Consider the following 23326-nt stretch of genomic DNA (forward strand, 5'->3'; position numbering starts at 1 on the left):
GAGAGGGACGAGTTTTCGGTGAGGGTTCGATTATCGGACGGTGGAAGTCGGTCAAGCGCAACGGGTAGGTGTGGAGGGGGGAGAAGACAGCGAAGATGTGTCGCCGCCAATGACCAGATGAACTCAAGAGGAGTTCATGTGCGGCGCGGAGGAGGGATGTGGTGGTGGTGTAGCACCTTATTAATAGAGCGAGGTGAGCAGGTGAGAAAGGAAGAGGTTGAAGGTGTAAGGTAGGTGTAGGCACGAATAGGCAGGTTCGGGTCCGATCCGGGGTTGGTTCGTCCCAGGCCAAAGGAGTGCAGCAGCACTGGCGAGGTGCGCGCCAACCACAGCCCTCCACAATCAGTCAAGAACCCCCCAAGGCTGCCAATTCGGGTCCCCCGCCCTTTTTTTTTTGTACATGATTCCTTACCTTGGCCCCCGGCGGATGTGCCAATTGTCCCCATTTTCCCAACACCAGGGGCTCTGTCTTCATGGGGAGGCGTGGCAGGTCAGCAAGCATGGCAGGGGAGAGCGATACTGCAGGTTGGGGGTATTGGGGCATGGCTATATCCCAGGGGAATGAGGGCCCCCGGGTCAGACGCGGAGAAGGATTGCTGCGACGTGAGTGGTGGGATGGGGATGCAAGATGGGAGGGGTGGAGGGGGGAGGGGGGAGAGTGGAGGATCCCCGACTGACAGACTGTGGGGAGGAATACCACACTTCGGATATAGTGTACACTACCTATTTCCCAAGAGCTCGGCCAGCATCACGAGAGTCCATTGTCCCTGACTATCGGTTCATTCTGGGGGAAAGAGCAACGACGGTATGTCAGCTTCCAGAGAGCTTCAAAGCGTGGGGTAGGAGGGTTACAGAATGAGGCAGGGCATTGTACTTTGCAATATCAAGAGACTACCAATGTCTCATGTCCAAACCAGTTTGTGGACCGAACGTGCTAAGATCAAGTTCCGATAGATCAAAGATTTATGTAGCAAAAGTGATCTGTTCAGATACAGCAGGGACCGTCGTGTTCAAAGTTGGGGATGTATGTCACTGCTAAACTAATCCACAAGAGTCTGTTGATTGGTGTTCGAAACTTACGTAAAGTCATGTCTTGGTCTGAGGCACACGGAGCTATTAATCCGGAACTGCCTATCCCCAAGCAACTTGTTCTCCTGTGTACCTAAGGTAATGTAGGAACCCAAGGTACGAGTTGACCAGACAGAGAATGACAGAGCTCTGTAAGCAAGTACCGAAATATATTTCTACTATGGGTGCCGAACACAGAATGATAGATGTGAGGTTTCTACAAGGCTTGGACGAGACCAAGAACCACAGAGAACCATCCATTTCGTTTGGTCATTTTTCTTTCTCTTGTTCTTGACAAGAGCGGTTGAAGAGAAGCTGAATATTGTGTCTCATTCCATGAAAACTTACGTAATCCAGCAAGATGCTTCAGCGTCTGTGCCCTCCCCGGTGACCGCAACTTGCATCGCCAGACGCGCTGGCCGCCGTGCTATCAGTGCCTTCCCACCACCCCCACCGGACGCATCCTTGTAAATCAGGTCGTCATCCCCGTCGACCTGCAGCTCCCGTCCTACCCGCTTCAAAGCTTCTACAAGCCCGTTGGGCCAATTCCATCAAGAAAAAGCAGCCATCTTCAGCCAGCAGTTCCCACCCACAAACGGCGATCCGCTTCATCATCGACCTCCTTGTAGCAATCATTCACCATAGACCCTACCATGGATTCGCAATAAAAGCATTTGTTGAAGCTGCAAACAATCGAAACCATGGCTTCTGGTAGGTGGCCTGACGAGGAAGAGCTGGGCTCCATTCCACCGCCCTTCACTCTGTCGAGCTTCCCACTGACCACGTTTGCTACTACATAGTGCGCATCTGCGTTTGCGGTGATGAGGGCACCGGCAAGTCCAGCCTCATTGCGTCGCTTGTCAAAGATGTCTTCATCTCCAACAAGATCCAATCCGTCCTCCCCTCCATCACGATCCCTCCACAACTGGGCACCCCCGAGAACGTTACGACCACCATTGTCGACACTTCCGCCCGCCCTCAGGACCGAACGACCCTCAGGAAAGAGATACGGAAATGCAACGTCATCCTTCTCGTCTACTCGGACCACTACAGCTATGAGCGTGTTGCCCTGTTCTGGATGCCCTACTTCCGCTCCCTCGGTGTCAATGTTCCCGTCGTACTATGCGCGAACAAGTCCGACCTGACGGGCGAAGGAAACACGCCACAGGTAGTCGAAGGCGAGATGCTACCTGTCATGTCCGAGTTCCGCGAAATCGATTCGTGCATACGCTCGAGCGCGAGGGAGCACCGAAACGTCAATGAAGTTTTCTTCCTGTGTCAAAAGGCCGTCACCCACCCCATCGCCCCGCTGTTCGACTACAAGGAGGGTAATTTGAAGCCAGCTTGTGTCGACGCCCTCAAACGCATTTTCTACCTATGCGATAAGGACCAAGACGGGTGGCTCAATGATCAAGAGATGCATAACTTCCAGTCCAAGTGCTTTGACAAACCCCTGACCCCCGAAGATCTCGAGAACATCAAGCTGTCGATTGGCAAGTCTGTCCCGCACTTGTCGACAGAGAAGGGTATCGACCAGAGAGGCTTCTTACAACTCAACAAACTCTACGCGGAGAAGGGTCGGCACGAGACGATATGGATCATACTGCGCAAGTTCCGCTACACCGACAGCTTGAGCTTGGAAGATAGCTTCTTACGACCCAAGTTTGATGTACCCGAGTATTCATCCGCAGAATTGAGCCCGGCTGGTTATCGCTTCTTCGTTGATCTATTCTTGCTGTTTGACAAGGACAACGATGGTGGTCTCAACGACAAAGAGCTAGAGGCCCTTTTCGCGCCGACGCCAGGACTTCCTGCCTCCTGGATTGAAACATCCTTCCCATCGTCGACCGTACGCAATGAGGCTGGACATGTCACACTGCAAGGATGGCTCGCTCAATGGAGCATGACCACCTTTATGGAGCCCAAGACCACGCTCGAGTATTTGGCGTACCTTGGTTTCGAGCCTGCAACCGCCAGGGAAACCACGACAGCTGCTCTGAAGGTGACCAAGTCGCGTAAGCGCAGGAGACGCCCGGGCAAGGTAGAACGCAATGTCGTACTGTGTTACGTCCTGGGTGCTTCCGGGGCTGGCAAGTCTTCATTGCTGGACGCCTTCCTGAATCGGCCGTTTGACACTCTCCACCGACCGACGATCAAGCCGCGCCGAGCCGTCAACAGCGTAGAGCTTCCTGGTGGCAAGCAGTGTTACATGATCATGGAAGAGCTGGGTGAGCTCGAGCCCGCGATATTGGATAACCAGGCCAAGCTCGACGCTTGCGATCTTATTTGCTACACGTACGATTCCTCGGATCCTGACTCCTTCTCTCACATCGTCGACCTGCGCAAGCGATACCCGCAACTGGACGACCTTCCCAACATCTACACAGCTCTGAAGGCGGACAAGGATAAGACAACGCAGCGCAGCGAGACGCAGCCAGACACGTACACGTCAAGCCTCATGATGAGCACGCCCCTTCACGTCACAGTGAAGTGGTCCAGTATCAGCGAGCTGTTCATTGCCCTTGCCGAGGCGGCGACGAATCCCAGCACCGCGTTCCCTCGAAGCGAAGAGGAGCCACCAGACCGCACAAGCCTCTATCTCGCTCTGGGCGCGACGGCCTGCGCTGGAGTTGCGGCTTTCATGATCTGGCGACGATCGACGACGTCCGCTTAGAGGAGGGCTCGAGTCTAGGCGCTTTGTTTTCCCCTCGCTTGCATCTGCTCGGAGTTGGCGCGATTTCGCATGTCTCATCATCCACTCGTTGAAATACAATTATGATACCCAACTCCGCCCTACACATATAACTAGGAACTTAGTCTCTAATCAACGTAATATCACCGCATCTTTCAGGTCAAATATCTCTTGTCCCCTATGCTCAAATGCCTTGACTATGCCGCGCCGATTTGATTAGATCAAGACTTTTCATAGTCTTCTTAGATGTCGTCCACTGGCCGATTGTCACATCAACTTTCCCAGTCCTCCTAGAGTACTCTCTTCCTCCCGTTCCTAATCTTGAACATCTGCCACACATATGGGTGGTACGTCTGAAAGCAAAGTTCTGTTAGTGAACACTACTTATCTATGTGTACGTATCTCTGCACGAATACGGGCACAAGAAACCACGAAGCTCACGGGAGCTAGTAGAACAAAAGAAGATTACTCTTTGTCACTACTTCCCAGCGGTTGTGTTGACCTGCTGGTAGAGTCATGGCTATGCACTCATTGGCAATGTGTGGACGACCGGCTACCTTTGTTCACTTCCCTCGCGAGGCTAGAAAACTACACTGAGGCACTCGACGTTTGGATAGACTAGCACATTTACAATACGTTGGATTATTTCTTTGAGATCTTTTCTTCTTTTGGGCCTTTATAGAATAAAGTTGAAACGTAACTTGGCTTGTAGCCTTGGACATTTTATCCCTCCGCTGTGCGAAGCAGACCTGTTGAGTTTGTGGTCTCTGTTGATGTGTGGCTCACTATCTGTGTTTGATCTACGAAGCCTCTATTTATGTCTTATAAATGAGTACTTATGAGTGCCTTGATGTAAAAAGAGCGTTTTCCAAGTGTCGGATGTCTCTTTTCTCTCAAAGCGAACGGCCAAAGCATACGGTCGAGAGAAATGAACGGCGGCCAAGGCCTTCTCATCGAAGATACGGATCGCCTTGCAGAGCTCGTCGCTCTTGTGAGCGACAGCTCAGAGAGAGAGAGATTAGCAACCCCAGACTATATAATGCATATTCTCAGCAATGTAAAGCAAGATCCAACCACGTCCATAACTTTCGCGTCCAATTGGCTAACCTCCGATGCGTATGAGTTGACTTGTTCCAAGGAGCTTGTTCTGAAAAGGGGTTAGGACATTGCTATTAAGCAAGACAAGATCTAAGCCCTCCGTCATTCAATAGTAACCCACATCGCTACCATATTCCCTGACGTATATCACGTTGCTGGCAGAGATTGATAAACAAGTGGGATGTTTCTATATACTGTAATTGATTACTCTTTAAAGGACTACACTAGCAATCTTACCTTTCAGTCGCGTCGTCCCAACCCTAGCTGCTGGGGCAAAAAGCATAACCCAGGCCTACATTTTTGTCACCGATGTGGTTTGGTGATAGTGGTTTAAGACTGGAAAGCTGAGTCCCGCCTGCATGTTTATAAGAGAACGGGTGAGGACAGATAGGGTCACGTGCGAAGTCGTACAATACTAATTTCTGCAGTGAGGTCTCGATAGCTCTGAACAATTAAGTAGTGGAGACCGTGATAGCTTCAACGTCTTCTATCTCGGCGCCTGTGACGAACACAAACTAAAGATAGCAGTTTTCGAACTATGATGAGGGTTGTTTTCAGTACAGTGCCTTCGTATGCGTCAGAATCAACACTCGCATTTCCGATCTTATTCTAGAATATTGGGGCGCAGGACTCTTCACCCCACGAGAGTTCCAGATATCACGGTATAGGAAGGCCTGGCCCAAGCCGCCTCAGCTAACATTCTTTTCTGTATTTCCCTTATCAACGACGACATGGTCTCAGAAAATCAGGTCTGCAGGACTCCTCAAGCTCAGGGACAGGGCCTGAGAGCAACCCAGCCGTCGTTTTGCATATTACTTTTGGCTTTTGCTTTCTGCTTTGGCGCGCTCATGGAGACGCGGGCTCAGGAATCCATGGCTGTGTATATCAAGCTTGAGAGGAGAGGCTAGTCAATATGTTTGATCGTGCGAAGCGAGGGGAGATCGAACTAGGAGTCATGACTCCCCTCGCCATGGCGTGGGCGATGGGATAGTAACGATGCCGGTATTGATTCTAGGATGTGGCAACGAGTTGTGTGGAGATAGAGCCGGTCCCGTGAAATGGCAAGCCGAGTTTTCGTATTAGTTTGTGCTAGCCTAGGGATATTTGCTGCGAGTAAGTCTCTTTTAAACATTTACACTCATACCTATCCTTGAACGTTGAAAGAAGTGTGTACATAGCTCGACAAACACGCGATCGGTATTGGCTAGCTGCTAACCAGCTCTAACTGATTCCGAAATAGACATGCTATCACGCCCATAGCTCCCGTAATCGACAGTAACAGACTCTGTATGGTTCAGGGTCAGCAAGCAGTAAAGCAAAAAAAGGCTACGTGCCAATTCACGTGGCCGAATCCCGCGATGCGAATGGCCTTATAATAATGGCTCCGGAGGCCTCGAGGTGTCAAAAAGAGGAAGGAGGTCATGCTAGAGGCAATATAAAAGGCACAGCTTACGCCAGTAAACATTCTAGCTGGTGAGAACCACTGAGGGGAACCTTAAGAAGGCTGGACATATCTGCATCCTCTTGCAGAAAGTGCTTGAACCCAAGCCCAAACAAGCACCTGGCTTACCTTACGCCTTAGAACATCTCAAGACGTCTCCAGCGCTCTCTTCAACCCTTGTCATCGCCATGCCCTTGTTCGTTCCGCGCGGATGAATATACAAGGACCCTTACAAGACAAGAGGGTGGGTGAGACACGTTTGGCTTGATCACACGAGCGTCTGCCCAGCCTTTCCTCTCGTATCCACATTCTCCAATCCTCATACCTCAGCTCCCAGTTCTCTTCAGTGGAAATGAAGCCACAGAATATCTGCCCCTCCCTAGAAAGGGGCCAAGACCATGGGCTTGACGAACATACCATAGCGACAGCTAGGTCCGTCCTTATATATGAAGGCCTTTGGACCGATCACGAACCTCAGCCTCTGCCTCAAATCACAGCTTCCGCAAGACCGATACATAAAAGCAAGTTCATAAGTGGTATTCCAAACTGTTTCCGGCCGTGTACTCAAGAAATTCCGAAAGTCGTTACCATACACGAAGAGGAAGAAGAAAGACAGCTCCCAAACAAGCTGACAGGGAATCCCAAGAAAAAACCAAAACACAGCTTCATGTAGCACTGCATGACCGACACTCCCACCAGATAGAACCCAAACCCGGAGGACCCAAAGACACCCGTATTGTTACCCAAGACCAGTAATAAAAAAGCCAAGGAAGGAATACAAGAAAATTCATCCCGATGTCTCAGACCCAGACTCACGTCGTACACCTGACTTGTTATACAGCCTTGTCAAAACCGACCCTCCTCTTTCCCACTTGTGTCCCATAGGCCCGGCATATAAATAACTTTTCACATCCTTCATAACGCTCTCCATCAGCCACTCAGTCGCATACTTCCATCAGTCGTTGGCTTCTCCGAACTCACTCATCACCACGTCAGTTCATCAGACGGCCCCCGTTGACGGGGATCACCGTCCCCGTAATCCACCTCGACTCGTCGCTCGCCACAAACGCAACAACGTCGGCAATGTCCTCAACGGCGCCCAGTCTCGCCTCGGCAGGCGTAAGCGAAGCCCTCTCCAAGTCGGCGCTGCGCTGATCGTCGGGCAGCGAATCAAACATCTCCGTCTTGACCGTCCCCGGGCTGATACAATTCACAGTCACGCCATGCGCCTGCCCCATCTCCCGCGCGGCGACGCGCGTAAACGCCTCGACGGCCGCCTTGCTCCCCGCGTAGGCCATGCTGCCCGGCGAATCGGCGCGCGCGGCGACGGATGAGATGTTGATGATGCGACCGCCCGGCGCAATGTGCGGCTTGACGGCTTGCATCATAAAGAACACGGCGCGCGTGTTGGTGTCGAAGATGCGGTCGTAGTCCTCGGTGGTGGTGTCGTCGAGTGTTGCGCTGAGCGTCGCGGCAGCGTTGTTGACCAGGATATCGATCTTGGTCACGCCAAACGCCATCATGGTCCGCTCGATGACCTTTTTCTGATGCTTGGAGACGTCGGCTTGGATGGCGGTCGCCGAGGATCCGCAGGCCTCGATCTCGGATATGACCTCATGGGCCTTGGCTATGGATGAAGTGTTTACAAAGGTGAAGGCGACCTTTAATCACGCGAATCACGAAATCCTAGCTTTAGCCGAAATTCTCATTTCAACAAGATTGAGGTCGGGAGAGACGCACCCTGGCCCCTTCTCGTGCGAGCTTCAACGCGATGGCGGCGCCGATGCCTCGCGCGCCGCCGGTGACGATGGCGACTTTGCCTGACAAGGACATGTTGGGCGGCGGGAGCTGTGGCAGTGGCTTCGTCCACAGGGCAGATGATGCGCGCCGCGCGACACTTTCGCTGGTTTCTGCGTCGCTGATCTGAGGCGACTGGCTTTGCTGATGCTGCTCTTGCTGGCTCAGCGCCTTGGTCAGATGAGACTGTGATAAAGGCACACTGTCAGCTTCGATGTCTGTTGGCATCCGCGGCCGGAATCCCGGTGTAGTGCAGCAGAATACCGGCAGAGTCTGGCTCTGGAGCCAGTGCGTAACGGCTCGGAAAGCCATTTGACTGGGATCCGTAGTCATGGCATTATCTTCAGTAGGTGCGACGTCCATGCAGATATGCTGCATCGGTTTGAGATGTGTGATGCGATGACGAGGGTTGGTGAAGGCTGGCACACACACACCTTGCAGTTGAACGTCAGCCTGATCATGCACACCAAGGTCTCCCGTGCGTTGGAGATGGTGTGGCGGCGCGGGGAAACTCGACTGTCGATCGTGCTGGATGACCAATGTAAGACAAAGCTCGAGAAGGTCTAGTCCACACTTTCTGCTGCAAATCTACCCATTCCGCCACAGTTTCAATAGCTCGTGCAAGCTCTTTGGCTCAAGTTCTCGACCAGTCTTCAAGGAAGGACGCGGACCCTGCTGTTGCAACTGTAAGGGTGAGGATGCGGACAACGAGCCACACGTCCGTCTGGCACCTGGGAGATGGATATCGTGTTCCATTGGTGTTACCCTGAAGTTTGGGGGCCCAGACGTCCCTCTGACAGACGACAGACGGCATATCGCTGCAGCCCGCAGCGCAGCTTCACATGAGTGGGAGATACGTGTAGTAGGCTCAGCTGCATACTACAATGCCTCATTGTCGATCGCTTGATCGCCAACACTTGCTATCGAAAATGGCAATTATATGAACGAACTGAAGCCGTGTAATCGTGAGTCAGAATGCTGATTCCGAGACTTCTCATGATGCGCCCAGCGAGCTGATGCGATCGCAAAGCGATTAAGCCATATGCACAACCAGTCGAGGGCTGCTGCCATACACCTCAGTAGCGCTATCTCTCGCTACCATTTCCCACTGTTCAGCGACTACCCTATGACCGGCTGCCGGGTCTTCTTCGCTGGATGCCAGTGGATGGCGACACCCTTGCTAGGAAGCGGCAGATGGGATGACATGCTACGCTGCGATCGCAGTTGGGCGGCCTCTGGTTGGTCGTCCCCGTGCGACGGTTTTTTTGCGACTCGGCTGGGGCGCTTCGCAATGGACCGCCGTGGACCCGTGATTATGATGGTGGTTGGCAGGACTGTGTCTGTGGACAGGGGCGAAGGTTCTCGACGTCTTGATTTCTTGACGTATGGGAACTTGGTGCTTGGCAAGTCGCAAACGGCAAGATGAAAGAAAGACGTTGGGCCGCGGGCGTTGGAAACGAGATTGCCGATTCAGGTCACTTTGGCGTATTAGTGGATCCAAGAGGCCGGTTGGGCCTTGAAATCAAAAAATCCCTAGGCACAAAGGGGGCTCAAGTTGCTCAAGGGGCGAAAGTGGGAGATGAACCCGATGAGACGGCGTCGATGGCCGGGGCCGCCGGTGGTGAATAGGGGCCCGAGGCGGTGACGATGGGGACCGGTCCACTGGCCCTGCATCTGACCAGCCCTTGGTCTCCAGACTCCAGTGTCTCTCCAGTGTCCAGTCCTTCGAGAAGGATATGGAAGTCGGCCGTGGTGCATGGGTTGCATTCCACGCATTGCTCAGGGAACCCTCAACTTTGGAGCGCGGAAGTATTCGTTGGCACAGACTCGGAGGCCGTGGAGAAAGCAACGTAAAGGCGTGCCTCGGACAAGAAGAAAAGCACACTGATGACTGAGTGACTGAAGAGACGCCCGAACCTTGTCCTGAGATCCGATGTTCCCTGGCATAAAGTGGTGAGCTATTCTGGGGACTTTGTCTTTGGGTTGGGGTTCTGGGATCGCCCTGTAAGTCTAGGCAAACGGGGTCGTGCTAGTGTCGATTTTCGGCAGCAGCCAGCAGCAAAGACCGATGCTGTTTCGACGTCGGCCAGTTAGGTAGTACATGAGCTGATGGCGGCCATCGAGGGAGCGAGCATCGGCTGAGAAGCGCAGTGCCTGTAAAGGGCCAACCTGTTGTTGTCGAGCTGTGTGCACAACAGAGAGTACTTGTAGGAAGTTGAAGGGATACCCAGTGTCGTGTCGCAGGCGTGAAGAGAAGTACGATGTTAGGGCCGGGTGCGTATGGAGCGTCCCTTGGACCTTGGACCAGGTGGGTTGTCCCTGCTATGCTCGGATCCGATTGTGGCAGTGAAGGGGACGAGAAACGCGCTTTGAGCGTGACAGATTCAGCTCGAGTTAGAGATGAGAAGCGAGAGGGCCCTGAACCCGTAATGTGGTTTCCTTGTTTCATTGCGAGTAATCTGAAAGACTGAATTTCCCTTCGTCTTTTGGTGAGTTGAGATGATGGAGTGATTGTGTACCCGTACTGCGTATACTCCGTACGCAGCGCGGACTGCGGCCATGGCCCATCCATGTCTCATCCACTGCCAATATCCGGGCCTCGTGGTTAGCATGCGCTCTTTGGGGAGAGTCGGCCGGAGCCAGTTGTGTCGGACTCGGGATATCATCCAACATCAAATGTCGGGGTCTTGGCTTGGACCTATGATGCGAGAATATTCGTATAGAGTATCCGTACCTTAGAGTAGCAGCGATGAGGGCCCTTGCAGACTTCGATGTCATTGATGTTTTGTGCATGTTGCTTGGGTATTCGTATTATTCCGCTGATGATTGAGGATATTGATCGTTCTAAAGATTGAGGTTGCAGACTTCCATTGTGTAAGGTAGCCAGTCGCCCGCTATCTTTTTCCTTCTTTTTTTTTTCTCTCTCTTTTCGGGGTTTCTCTGTCCTTCCTCCCCGCCCTTGCTTTGCGCCACCGCTGTGCCTGCCCATGCAGTTGTCCATCCTGCCGCCTGCCGTGTCTGCCCCCAACTTGATGCCAAAACGGCAGCCAGTCAGTTCGCAGCTCCTTCTCCTCTCTCTTCAGTTCTGCAAAGAGTGAACGGACGACACGTACCTCACTTAGCTTCGGTACCTACCAAGGGTGTAGGTAAGCTCAGGCACGGGTACGGACGCATGCACGACTCAAAATGCAATCCAACTCAGCTGAACGGACGATAGACTAATGTATCATGAGGTAAGAGGATGCCCTTACGTGCATTAGGTAATCTTTTGGTTGTTCGGTGCTTTGCTTGCGCGACCCTGGGCCACTTGGTGTTGACTGCCCTGTTCAAGAATAAAGGATAAAGGAGTCAGTCCCGGCTATTCCACAAAGCCTTCCAGGCCGAATTATCTACCTTAGTTTCCGTGACTTATCCGTACCTTACGCACCTCCTTAAACATTATGACCTTACCTAAGTAAGGTCGGTACTATGAGTACGCCGACTGGGCAGCCCGTACCTAAGGTATTGTTGGCAGTTCCATGGCAGTTGCCCGTTGGCTTTTGGCTGAGCACGTGACAGGGAGGCGGTCTTTTGTGCCAGACCACCGCACTTTCCTCACTTTACTTTGACTGGCCGCTTTTCCCAAAGCAAAGTCTAGCCCAGTCTGGCTGGCGCTAATGCAGTCTTGGTGGCGCCCTTCTCTCCAGGCTACCTTACAATGACACCAGCCGATTGGGGGTCGAGCCAAGTACTCGGTACTTGCACCCCTCAGACCTCCACTCCGTCAGTCGCAGCCTCTCGCTCGCTTCCGACACCCATAAAGGCACACTTTCAAGGATCGTCTCTGCAAATAGATTTGTACCCGTCTACTTCCATGGTCCCCCAAGTACACTACCTATCTGATCTCCACGGCGTGACCTCGACTTTGGTGCTGTACTGGAGAAGGTAGCGCCTGTTCATCGCCCTTTCTGCCAGTCACCCTCACGTTCGCTCGCGCTCTGTCTTCTGCCCGCTCCCCCGGCCTGCAGTAGGGGGTTGATTTCTGACTTGACTGGCTGCAGTCCCGTCTGCCTGTCTCTTCCAAGGTTGTCTGCACTGGCACCAATCCCAAATACCTTCTCCAAAAACTCCAGTTCTCGACACAAGACTGGACGGTGAGGTGAACGAACCAGTAGATTGTTTGACACCATTTGCCTTACCGAGCGCTACAGGTTCCAACAACGAGCAACGTCCCGTCATTCAACCTTACCTTGCTCCTCCACCTCTACCTACTACGCCCACCACCACCACTGCCTCCACCATCATCTCTCTCTCTCTCTACCTTACCACTACCCGACGACACAACACAACGTTAGCACAAGACACGCCGGCCAACTGCCCACCTGGACCAGTCTCGAACCGACCCATCCTCGCCTGTTCCGTGCTCTCAACAGCATAATTTGCCGCTTGCTTTTTCTCTTTCTCTCGTTTGCAACGGTGGACTTCTCCAGTCTTTTCAACTCTTATTGTTGTACATCCCGGGTACCGCTCCAATACACTTCCCTCCCGTCCCCATGCGATCTTGAACGACGCGCCGACCGAAGAATCCATACCTGTATCCGTATTCCGATCCCGACCTTGATCCAACTCCCGCCTTCGACACTCCCGTCGCTCCCACGCTGCGCGCCCATGCTGCACTACACCCTCGACAGATGAGAGCTCAACGACGCAGTCTTTTCGAACGAGATATTTGGCAGACGAGTGGTGCATTTTAGGGAATAATTGGCTTTTTGGCCTCCCTCAAGGCCATTCCTCTCCTAGATGATGGTGCGTAGAATTGCCCATAACTCGCCACCGCACCCACCTTTGGCACCCAACGTTTCGAGAGCCTTTCGAGTCGACCTTGTTTAGCATGGCGCGCTTCTTTTCTTTGCCGTGATTTCAGGCCTCGAATTTCACTCTTTGAATCTCCTTTCCCCGAACAGCCCCTTTGACTAACTCTCCGTGCTATCCGCAGACCTCATCTAGACCCCGCGCCGATGTTGGCGGCAGCTTTGCGAGTCGACGCGGTCATGCGAGCCAGCTGTCAATTTCAGATCCCAGCCACCATGTAACCGAGACCATTGGAACTCTCTACGGCGACGAGGAGTACGACAGCGATGGCCGACCCATTAGCTACCTCGGACAGTCCTATACCGACCAGCTGAACAACAAGTTCGAAGCCGACCACTCCGACGAAGATCCTCGTAGGCAGATGATCCGTTCAGCTTCGGACAAGACGGGCCTGGGCATGGCACAAAATGGCTCCACGACTCTCAAGCATTCACAGACTTTGCCAACACGGTCGCCTAGCCAGCGAAGCATGTCGTTCGAGAATGGTCCCAAGTCGCCGCCAATCTCCTTACGAGATGTCAAAAACGAGTCCTCCCAATTTCCTCTAGGCAGCATCGAGAACCCGAACGACATCGCGCAGGAACTCAACAACTTGCAGGCCCTGCGGCGCATGTCTATGGATGTCGGAAACAATGCTGACCCTGATATGCTCCCCTTTTCCGGCTTGTCCCTGGTCGCCATGCCTCCTATTGCGCCAACGGGAGACGACGACGAAAACGATCCCTCGAGGCTGCTCTGGGTCCCTGCGGCAGTCCATCCCGAGCTGGCCCCGACGGAATTCAAGACTTTCTTGGAGGATCGTGTCAAGACTATTCGGCGGCGATCGGGCGACTCCAGTGACGGCGGTATGGGCCGAAGCGATTCTGGCGGCGGCCTGCGAAGAAAGAAGAGCATGCTCTCACGACAAATCGACAACTCTGGAGGAAGAGGCGCCGTTGGCTACGTGGACGGCGCTGAGAGACTCGGACGCAAGAGCTCACTCAGAGACTATTCAACTCCTGAGCTCAACCTGAACGAACTCGTCAAGGATCCTTCCAAAGTAGTGCGTGAGCTCTCCGAAGGTGCTCAACCGGAGGCTGGCGCTGAGGATCTGCCCATTTTGCCTGTCGCTCCCGGCATGGGACTTCGCCGGTCAACCCGAACAACATACCGAAAGAACGGGAGTGTACGCTCAGATCGATTGCCGTTCTCCAAGCGGGTCGCCAATCGACACGCCCATACGGATTCCTCTGACTCCGCGGATACGGTCCCCCCTCTGCCATCTGATGTACCCGAAGTGCCCCCGCTGCCTACGCAGCAAAGGGCGCAATCAGAGCCAGTGTCAGAAAACTTCTCGCGCCCCAATCGCTCAGTTCGACGCCAGCACAAGTTCTCTCAAGATCTGGGCACTACGTCCGACGGTGCTTCGTCCGAGATTGAGGAACCTGTTTCTCCCCTGAGCACACGTCCTGAACAGCAACATCCAACAAGAACATCTTCGGTTTCAACTGATGCCAAGCCCCCGGTTCCTGCCATTGTTGAGTCGCCAGCGACAGACGAGAGCGCGCAAAGGCAACAATTCCCCCAGAGGTCCTCATCTTCACAGCATGCCCCCTCGCAACCCCTTATGGACGAGCCTCCCGCTCGTTCTAGCAAGCGTCCGGGTTCAGCCAACTCTGCGCCAAGCCCGACAACACCTACGGCACCCCAACAGCCGCCGCAGGTGCAGCAACAGCCTAAGCAGCAGCAAGGCAATGCCCCTAATCACACCTTGAACGACATGGCTTCCCACCCATCTGTCTTACCTGCCAGTGGCGCAAACCGAACCGACACGTTGACGTTCATTCCCACTCTACAGCCAGAGGAGAAGAAGCCAGAAGAAAAGAGGGTGGAAAAGAAATTGAGAAAGGAGAGGGACGACGATGCTTCCAGTGTATCTTCGAGCAAATCTTCTGGAGGCTGGTCGAAGTGGCTCAAGGGCGGTAGTGACGACAAGGACAAGAAGAAGAAGGAAGAGGAGAAGAGGAAAAAGCAGCAAGTCGCCGAGAAGGGACAGGACAATGCCCGTTTGGATGTACTCCAGAACTCGATCGAGGGGGCGTCGTCTAAGGGAAGAGAAAGTATCATTGTGGACCGCGACAACGTCGACAACAAATTGGCCGAAGAGCGAAAGAAGGAGAGCAAGAAGTCGGAATCCAAGAAGGAGAAGGAGGGCGGTCTCTTCTCCGGCCTCTTTGGCGGTGGCAAGAAGAAGAGCGAAAAGGAGAGCAGCAGCAAGAAGAACCAACATCTGCGGGTCTCGGAGGAGGTGCCGTATCGCCCGCTCAAGGCTGACGTCGACTACCACTGGACCAGATTCCCGTTGCTCGAGGAACGAGCGATTTATCGGATGGCTCACATTAAGCTCGCAAACCCGCGTCGCTCTCTGTTGAGTCAGGTTCTTCTCAGCAACTTCATGTACAACTATCTCGCCATCGTTCAGGCTATGCACCCGCAGATGCAGGTCCCTCAGTCGCCGCAGCAAAGACGTCTGGAAGAGGAGCGTCGCCGCAAGGAACAGGAAGAGCAGTACCTGGCGCAGCAACAACAACAGCAGCAGCAGCAAGAGGCGGGGGAGCAGGACTCGACGGGCCAGTACAACTTTGACTATCATCGGGTATGTTAAGCATTTCTACTCTAGTATGGAAAGCCAAGCTAACTCAATTCCTAGGGCGAAAACCAATACGGTGATCATCCTCATGATGAGGTGGACTACGTTGATGACGCTCAAATCTACGAGTACGACCATGGCGGCGACGTGGATAACGGACGCAGCAATGGCTACCAAGGCCCTGACAGCTATGACCCTCAGCCTGGCAAGCAGTATTACCACGATCAGTACGGGCGTGACGGTAGCGACGACGTAAGGCGCCGGGACGACCGTGAGGACATGTGGTGAGAAGCAGCAACAGCTGTAGCTGTATCTCCTTGTGGAAAAGACATTTCTTGGACGGCGAGACTTCCTAAGCTTTGCCTCTATTGCAGTCTCGAACCTAGTTGAAAGGCGCTGTGTAATCATCCACACGTATGTGCATAAGGCGGAGTTGATGGATTGAGTGCAACATATATTCAAAAGGGGAATCCATGAGTGGCTTGGCGAAGCCTCCATGAGTGCCTTCATTTTCACATCCTTTCATATCTTCTTATTTAGTATGCTGCTGGCTTGACTTGTGGTGGACGGACGGTGGAGTGCTTTTGTTGCAGCACATGTAAACAGTTAGCATAGCGACCGGGATCTTCTGGAGGCTACTTAGGTTCAATTGCGACACGCGGGGAAGAAGAATAGAGTAGCGCAACCACAGCATATGTGGTGGATCCATTTCTTTGCTCCTCACTTGCTTCCCCAATATCTTGCCCAAGCCGGGCGCGAGTCGTTGGGATGTCGTTGTTTCGGCTTCCGGCCTTCGGACTCCCGCCCCATCTCGCCGGGCCTCATCCCAGAGGTTAGACCTCACGTGCCAAGGTTGCTGAGAGGTCTAGGGTATCTTTGAGGTGTGCCATGGTCCCTTTGAGAAGAATGCAACACTGTACTGTGTATGTCTGCAAGGAGAAATTTGCCACGGGACCTGCAGCTCTGAACGATCAAAGAGAGTGAGCTGAGGTGCTGTTCGCCTCCGTTTGAATCGAATGTCGTGTCTATCCCTGAGAGGTCCAACTCGGGGCAAAAGTGAGCAATAAAGTGAGGAGCTGAGGTCCCGGTTAGCGCTACCTGGAAGGCAGCTGCCCGAGCCCCGCTGTGGTGCCTGGAGGTGCCCAGCAGGTTCTCTCCCGTCAGTCACTCAGCGAGCTTGGGTACCTTGAGGTAGGGGAGTCTTTGAGGTGCTCAAGTGCTGTTCTGCCTAGGTACCCGCCCCATGATGGCCAAGAGGAGTCGGATAGGTACCCAGCTGGAGGTGCTCTTGAGTCTTGAGAAGGCCCAGCACATTACCTTCTTACCTCAGTAGCCCCTGCCAGCTGTGAGCATCCGCGCTAAACCATTTGGGGCAAGAGCAACCTCTTCTGGCAGTGCGCCAATTCGTCCGTTCGTTGCTTCCACCTACACCTTGCACTTTTCCTCAACCTCCAGAAAAATATCACCAGCCTTGTAAGGGGAGCTTGTTCCTTTTCTCGTCGCAAACATCACCGTCTGCTCCTTCCAACCTCGTTTTCATCTCCGTTGATACCCAATTCCTCCCCTCGACGACCACCCGAACCGAGCACCCGGTCACGCACCCGACGACGAACCCCCGAACCCGATCGTCCCCCTGCGAACTCCAATCGCCCAATCTCCATCTCGCGATTACCTCGACAACAAACTAGCATGGCTGCCGTGAGTTACCTCCTTTTCTCCTCATTTCAAGCTTCCTACCCAGTATCATACACCTCATAATGCTTTATATCTTATTGCGCATTTCCCCGCTCTGCTCTGTCGTTGCCATCAGTCATGCTTCGTTGTTCTCCGGCGGGACCTTGACAGCTCCTCCTTGTCCCGCTTCTAGCCCCAGTACTAACATGTCATCGATGTCCATAGCCGCGCCCATACAACAACAACCCGGGCTACATGCCCAACGGAGCTTCTTCGATCCCTCCTGGAGCTGCGCCTCTCCTCCCCAACCAGGGTCGCGTTATCCAGACTGGCCCAATCCGAGTTCTGTGCATAGCTGATGTTCGAGGTTCGTCGCCAGTCCATCAAAACCCGTCGGGCGACCGGCCATGAAGCTCAACTCTGACATCACCTTTGATAGGAAACCTCACATCCCTCAACGACCTGGCAAGACAAGCACGAGCCGATCACATCATCCACACTGGCGACTTTGGCTTCTACGACGACACCTCCCTGGAGCGAATCGCAGAAAAGTAAGGAACACTCCGCGACTCTATAACCGACCGTTGTCATTCTGACACTGGTGCGAAGAACCCTGAAGCATGTTGCTCAATACTCTCCTCTGATTTCCGAGCCCGTCAAGAAGGCCATCCAGCAGGGCGGCCCCGGACCCGTCAAGAGCCGATTCCCTGCCAACGAGCTTCCCCTCTCCGAGCTCTCTCTCCTCCTGAGCGGCGAGATCAAGCTCGATATCCCAGTATACACTGTTTGGGGTGCTTGCGAAGATGTCCGCGTTCTCGAAAAGTTCCGTTCCGGAGAGTATAAGGTACACAACCTGCACATCATCGACGAGGCCCGCTCGATGCTTCTCGAGCTCGGTGGAGTCAAGCTGCGCCTCTTGGGTCTTGGTGGTGCTGTTGTCATGCACAAGCTCTTCGACAATGGCGAAGGAAGAACTACGATTGCCGGAGGCCAGGGAACTATGTGGACTACCTTGTTGCAGATGGGCGAGCTTGTCGATACCGCGCACCGAGTTTACGATCCCACCGAAACCCGCGTCTTCGTCACCCACGCCTCTCCTGCCCGTGAGGGTATCCTGAACCAGCTTTCCGTCACCCTCAAGGCCGACTTCTCCATCTCTGCCGGACTCCACTTCCGCTACGGCAGCTCCTACAACGAGTTCAGCGTAAACCCCACCCTCGACCACTACCGCGGCAAGCTCGCTGCCTCCAAGGCCTCTTTCAACGATGTTTGGGAGACGGTCAAGAACGAAGTCGAGCCAGCCATCTCTCAGAACGAGGGCCAACAGAACCTGCTCAAGAACGCCCTTCAGATTGTCGAGAAGATGCCCACTACTGCTGCGGGAGGCAACCCCTTCGGCGGTCCCGTTGCCGGCCAGGCACAGCTCGGCCAGGTCGACGAGAGTGCTTTCAAGAACATGTGGAACTTCAACTTGGCTGATGCCGCATTCGGATGGCTGGTGCTTGAGATTCAGGATGGACGCATCGGAACCGAGATGCGCGCCCAAGGCTTCAACTTCTCACACAGAGGTGCCAAGGCCGCTGCGCCTGTTCCCGCCGGACCTGCTGGTGCCGGCAACCTGCCTGCCCCGGCCCCGCCTTCTACTCAGACTACGGCTCCTCCGCCCACCAGCAGACAGCCCTCGTCCCAAGCACCTCCCAAGCCTGCGGTCGCAACACCCCTGCCATCAGCTAAGCCTGGAACTCCTCAACCTGCAGCTGCGGCGCCACCTGCGGTTCCTCCCAAGGACGAGCGTCCTGCGCCTGCGCCTGCTAACGGATCAGCCAACGGCCCCGAGCCCGTCTCTTCTCCCGCACCCAAGACACCTGCTCAAGATATTGTCGGTCTCTTCATTATGAATGTGAACTCCGAGGAGCAGACTCGTGATCTTTTCGACGGCGAGCACAAGAACAACATTCTTAAGGTCGAGAAATGGGGCAACTCCAACAAAGTTGTCATGTTCAAGACGATTGAGGAACGTGATGCTGCTCTGAACAGCCTTCCCGAGGACCTCAAGACCCGGGCTCAAGAGGACCGGTCTCGTCCCCTCGTCAAGGTATTCCAACACCGCGAGAGCAAATTCCAGCCCCGCGGTGGTGCTGGTAACTGGGGCAGCAGCAGAGGCGGTGGTAACTCTGCAAACACTGGCAGCGGCTACCGCAGTGCCGGTGGCGCCAGTGATTCCGAGAGCACCCGTCGTGGCGGCCGCGGCGGCGGCCGAGGTGGACGAGGAGGCGAGCGCGGAGGACGTGGAGGACGTGGTCGCGGTGGCCTTAAGGGCGAAGGCGGCGCCTCCCCCGCCCCTGGTCCTGCTACCCCGGCAGAGTAGGACTCTCCTCCTGAAGCCTTTGATGAAGTATGGAAGATGGCTCAGGCCTCGGAATCGAAGCCACGTGGTCCATCAAATGAAGTCTTTGAAGCTGTAATGGCCAAATTTGGCCCCTCGCAAGCAGGGGAATGAAAGGACAAAGATTTTATCGTTTTTTGCTGGTTATGGAAGGGGAATGGGAGGAAGGGGGGCCAAAGAAAAAATAAGTGCTACCAATTCTTGTACGCGTATCTTAATGAGACAACTTGAGGGAGAGAAAAGGGGGAAAAGACCTTTATTTCTAACTCAAGTTTTCGTTTTTCATCCATGTTTGGGGAGCTTTTTCTTCGTCGGTGAGAAGTTCATAAAAGGTGGTTGTGCTCCCGATGCTACGAGAGAAGGGGGAGGATACCTCTACCTGACTACTGGTTGTTGTTGAATTTGAGGGAGATGATGAGTGAGTGGTTGGTTGGTAAGAGTAGTCTTGATGGAATAGATTTCAGATCCATTGTCAATTCTACCTTGGAATGAGACTCATTTTGGTGGGAGTACTCTCTATATCTAAGTGATTGAGTGCCGTGGCTGGAGGAGTGGTTCGTCGTCACTGAGCTTGTCATTGGACTATAGGAACAGCCTTGCGACGGTATGGTGTTAGGAGGCTATGAGGCAGGGTTGGATCTAGTCCCTTGGGGGGAGTTAAAGTCGCAGTGAATTACAATTAGGCAGCGACGTGATATTAGTGGTCGTAGTGATTTATGTGACATCACAAGCCTTGAGGTTGGGCTGCGAGGTAAGCTTGGTTCTTTTCCTTTGAGGGGAGTTAAAAATGCAGTGCAACTTGCTGGGCAGTTGGGGAAATTTCCTTTTGTTTATGAGATTGTGTTGGAGAACACCGGAAAAACACTAGGAGTTTCGGGGATGTGCTGCAAGGTAAGCTTCCAGGTTGGCTCCGGCCCCCTTGGAGTAGAGTTCACATCGCAGTGTTGAGCCACGCATGGGCATCACAGCTGGGCTCGGCTGCATCTCTCGTCTCCTGAGAGGGAGTTAATATTGCAGTGTAATCCCCAAAATAGCGTTGCTGACAGAGCCCTTGCCTCGGACCAGGGTGAGCTTGGCTTCATTGTCGACAACAGATGCATCTCTGGAAATCATGTTCCCAATCCGAAATTATTTGTTCGATGAGCTAAAGCATGACAAAGTACCAGGCAGGTATCAGGAGTCGAGGTGATGTGAACGTTTGTTCCCCTGCGTTGCGCTCTCCCCAGTCGTATTCGTTAAAGAATCGACCATAAGGGTCAAGCGGTTACAATTAATGGAAGGTTGTTATCTTCTCTCTCTATACACGTCGAACCGCTCGTGAAGGCCGCGTGATGAATATAAGTGCGGGCACTCAACAAGGTTGAAGTAGATGTATGCTCTATAAAGTTCACAGCCTGGTCACCCTAACAAAGGTCATCAATACCCCAGATGTCACCGACACTACCGCCGCTTCGATGTCGAGATCGAAGCAGCCATCCGAGTTGGCTCATCCATCACCTTGGATTACAAGAAAGAGAACGCTTTAATATGAAGATGGACAGAGAGTATCCCAGCCGAACAGGAACAACGATGGACAAGCTGCTCAACGAGCCTTGGACAAAAATGGCCTCGTAGATGAGTGTCTGCCAGATGATTGCAGCCAAAGGATAGAATAGATGTTTTCTTCAAAGGAGTACCCGTTCTTGTTGTCTTATAAGCAACCATGCTACCCACACGAGCTAAATTGTAAGGTTTTGATAGTCTCAATGGGAGATATCAAAGGCTCGTGGCGGCTTCCTTTGCTATTGTCGATGATCACTGTCACTGGTGCGTCTGCGGGGACTCACTGACACGAAGTCCCAGAGATCGCAGCTGAGCAGTGTCCTGTCCAGAATACTAAATTCACTCAGCCAGGCTTGGGAGCTTAAGGCCGCGCTTACCGGTTCCTCATATTTCTCCAAGGTTGCTTGAGTCGTGTTGCTTATGAAATAGGCCCAGCGGCCTTTCGTGGTATACATTTGGTGTAGAGAGTCTATCTGGGGTGCCCGCCTTCTATGCAGCCATGCCGATGATTGAATTTCCCTGTGTTGATACATATACATACAGTTTACAAGAGCTTCTCACGAGCTCACCAAGCCCCTTTTTTCCTCCGGTGAATTTCCTTCCTCACACCCGAATTACCCCCGAATCGGGCATTTACGCAATAGGCTTCATACCCTTGTGAATGGCGGCAACACCACCAGTCAAGTTCTCATAACCCTCGCCCGAGACAACGAATCCGGCATCCTTGATCATGTCCCTGAACTCCGTCTGGCTCGGGAACCGTTCGATACTCTCGACGAGGTACTGGTAGCTGTCCCTGTCACCAGTGACGAGCTGGCCGATGAGGGGGATACCGCTAAAGGACCACCGCTTGTAGATGGCGTTGAAGAGCGGGTAGTCGTCGGCCTTGCTGAACTCGAGACAGGCGAAGACACCACCGGGCTTGAGCACGCGGTGGGCCTCGCGCAGGGCGGCGGGGATGTTTGTAAAGTTGCGGATGCCGAAGGCGACGGTGTAGAGGTCGATCGAGTTGTCCTTGATGGCGCCTTCGGGGAGCTTCTCGGCGTTGGCCTCGAGCCAGGACATGGCGGCCTGCTGGGAGGCCGGGAGAGATCGGGAACGGTCGCGGCCGACGGCGAGCATGGAGGGGTTGATGTCGGAGATCGTCACGCGGACGTCGGGGTTGTGGTTGATGTTGTGCGCCGTGTGGAGCATGCGAAAGGCAATGTCGCCAGTGCCGCCGGCGATGTCGAGGATGTGTTGAGGAGTGGGTGGGTTGGAGGCTGAGAGGCCTGGCTGGAGGCCGGAGACGAAGTGGTCCCTGGGAGAAGTGTGTTAGTGGTGATGGCATGACAGAGATGTCGAGAGGGACCAGACGTACTTCCATATTCTATGCCAACCAAAGGACATGAGATCGTTCATACGGTCATAAGAGTCGGCGACGCTGTGGAAGACGCCGGCGACACGGTCGGCCTTCTCAGACTCGGGGACAGTCTTGAAGCCAAAGTGCGTTGTCTTGCCGTCGGAAGGGTCGGTTGAGGTGTTGATGGATCGGGAGGCGATTGCGAAGGGGCGGGAGATAGGGGATGGGGATGTGCTGAGCTGATTCGAAAGAGATCGCGCGCTCCAAGAGGAGCGGAGGGCGCGTCGGGTCGCCATTGCTACGGAATGGCTCGTTTTTGTCGTGGGAGCGTGGAAAGACCTGTGGGCGGCGCGCAATGAAGTCAGTCGATCGGTGCTTGGAGAGCTTCCAGGATGGAATAAATTTTGGTGGAGAATTTGGGGATAGAGTGTGGCTGGTGCGCGCCATGTCGATGACATTGAGGAGTCAAGCCACATCTTGAAGACCAGGGCCTATGAACAATGACATCCAGATGGGTGTGTGGTATTCTTTGCCGGAGAAAATGAAGAAATGACTTACCTAGACGGTAGCCTCGTTGGAGGTAGCTTCTGTATTGGCTGTGGTCGAAGCCTCCTTACGTGCCGCTCTGTGATCGGCCAAAGCCTTGACGAAGGTGTGAACCTGGTCCTTTGCGAGCCAGATGATAGTGCAGATGAGACCAATGACCAGGATGACCAACAAAGCGATGGAGCCAGCGGGAGTCATATTGAGGCTGCTTGCTCGATATTTGAATGGAAACTTTATCTGAAGCCCAGTTGATTGGGTCG

At 53.7% G+C, this 23326-nt stretch overlaps 5 protein-coding genes across 5 annotated transcripts; 3 read left to right on the forward strand and 2 right to left on the reverse strand.

The window, feature by feature from the left end:
• Nucleotides 1–1495: 1495 nt before the first annotated feature.
• Nucleotides 1496–3941, forward strand: BDZ83DRAFT_608522 (EF hand associated-domain-containing protein). Its single transcript, XM_060507484.1, has 2 exons — nt 1496–1779; nt 1869–3941. Exons 1-2 carry the CDS (start codon nt 1770–1772, stop codon nt 3740–3742), a joined length of 1884 nt encoding a protein of 627 aa, XP_060368635.1. The 5' UTR covers nt 1496–1769; the 3' UTR covers nt 3743–3941.
• A 3350-nt stretch (nt 3942–7291) lies between these two features.
• On the reverse strand, nt 7292–8132 carry BDZ83DRAFT_570159 (short-chain dehydrogenase; the record flags this gene model as incomplete). The annotated part of the gene is made up of 2 exons (XM_060504272.1): nt 7292–7960; nt 8040–8132. 2 exons carry the CDS (start codon nt 8130–8132, stop codon nt 7292–7294), a joined length of 762 nt encoding a protein of 253 aa, XP_060368636.1.
• Nucleotides 8133–11317: 3185 nt separating this feature from the next.
• Nucleotides 11318–15864, forward strand: BDZ83DRAFT_648537 (uncharacterized protein; the record flags this gene model as incomplete). Its single annotated transcript, XM_060510191.1, has 4 exons — nt 11318–11329; nt 12137–12229; nt 13072–15582; nt 15637–15864. 4 exons carry the CDS (start codon nt 11318–11320, stop codon nt 15862–15864), a joined length of 2844 nt encoding a protein of 947 aa, XP_060368637.1.
• Nucleotides 15865–17087: 1223 nt separating this feature from the next.
• BDZ83DRAFT_113472 (uncharacterized protein) lies at nt 17088–19706 on the forward strand. The gene is made up of 4 exons (XM_060501107.1): nt 17088–17274; nt 17476–17617; nt 17690–17801; nt 17860–19706. Exons 1-4 carry the CDS (start codon nt 17266–17268, stop codon nt 19616–19618), a joined length of 2022 nt encoding a protein of 673 aa, XP_060368638.1. The 5' UTR covers nt 17088–17265; the 3' UTR covers nt 19619–19706.
• A 2105-nt stretch (nt 19707–21811) lies between these two features.
• BDZ83DRAFT_716910 (ubiquinone/menaquinone biosynthesis methyltransferase) lies at nt 21812–22816 on the reverse strand (the record flags this gene model as incomplete). The annotated part of the gene is made up of 2 exons (XM_060511891.1): nt 21812–22478; nt 22539–22816. The coding sequence occupies 2 exons, from the start codon at nt 22814–22816 to the stop codon at nt 21812–21814; spliced, it is 945 nt and encodes a 314-aa protein (XP_060368639.1).
• Between the last annotated feature and the right edge of the window lie 510 nt (nt 22817–23326).

The sequence above is a fragment of the Colletotrichum acutatum genome (genome assembly GCF_030867785.1).
Source record: "Colletotrichum acutatum strain CBS 112980 chromosome Unknown BDZ83scaffold_16, whole genome shotgun sequence".
Taxonomy (NCBI): Eukaryota; Fungi; Ascomycota; class Sordariomycetes; order Glomerellales; family Glomerellaceae; genus Colletotrichum; species Colletotrichum acutatum.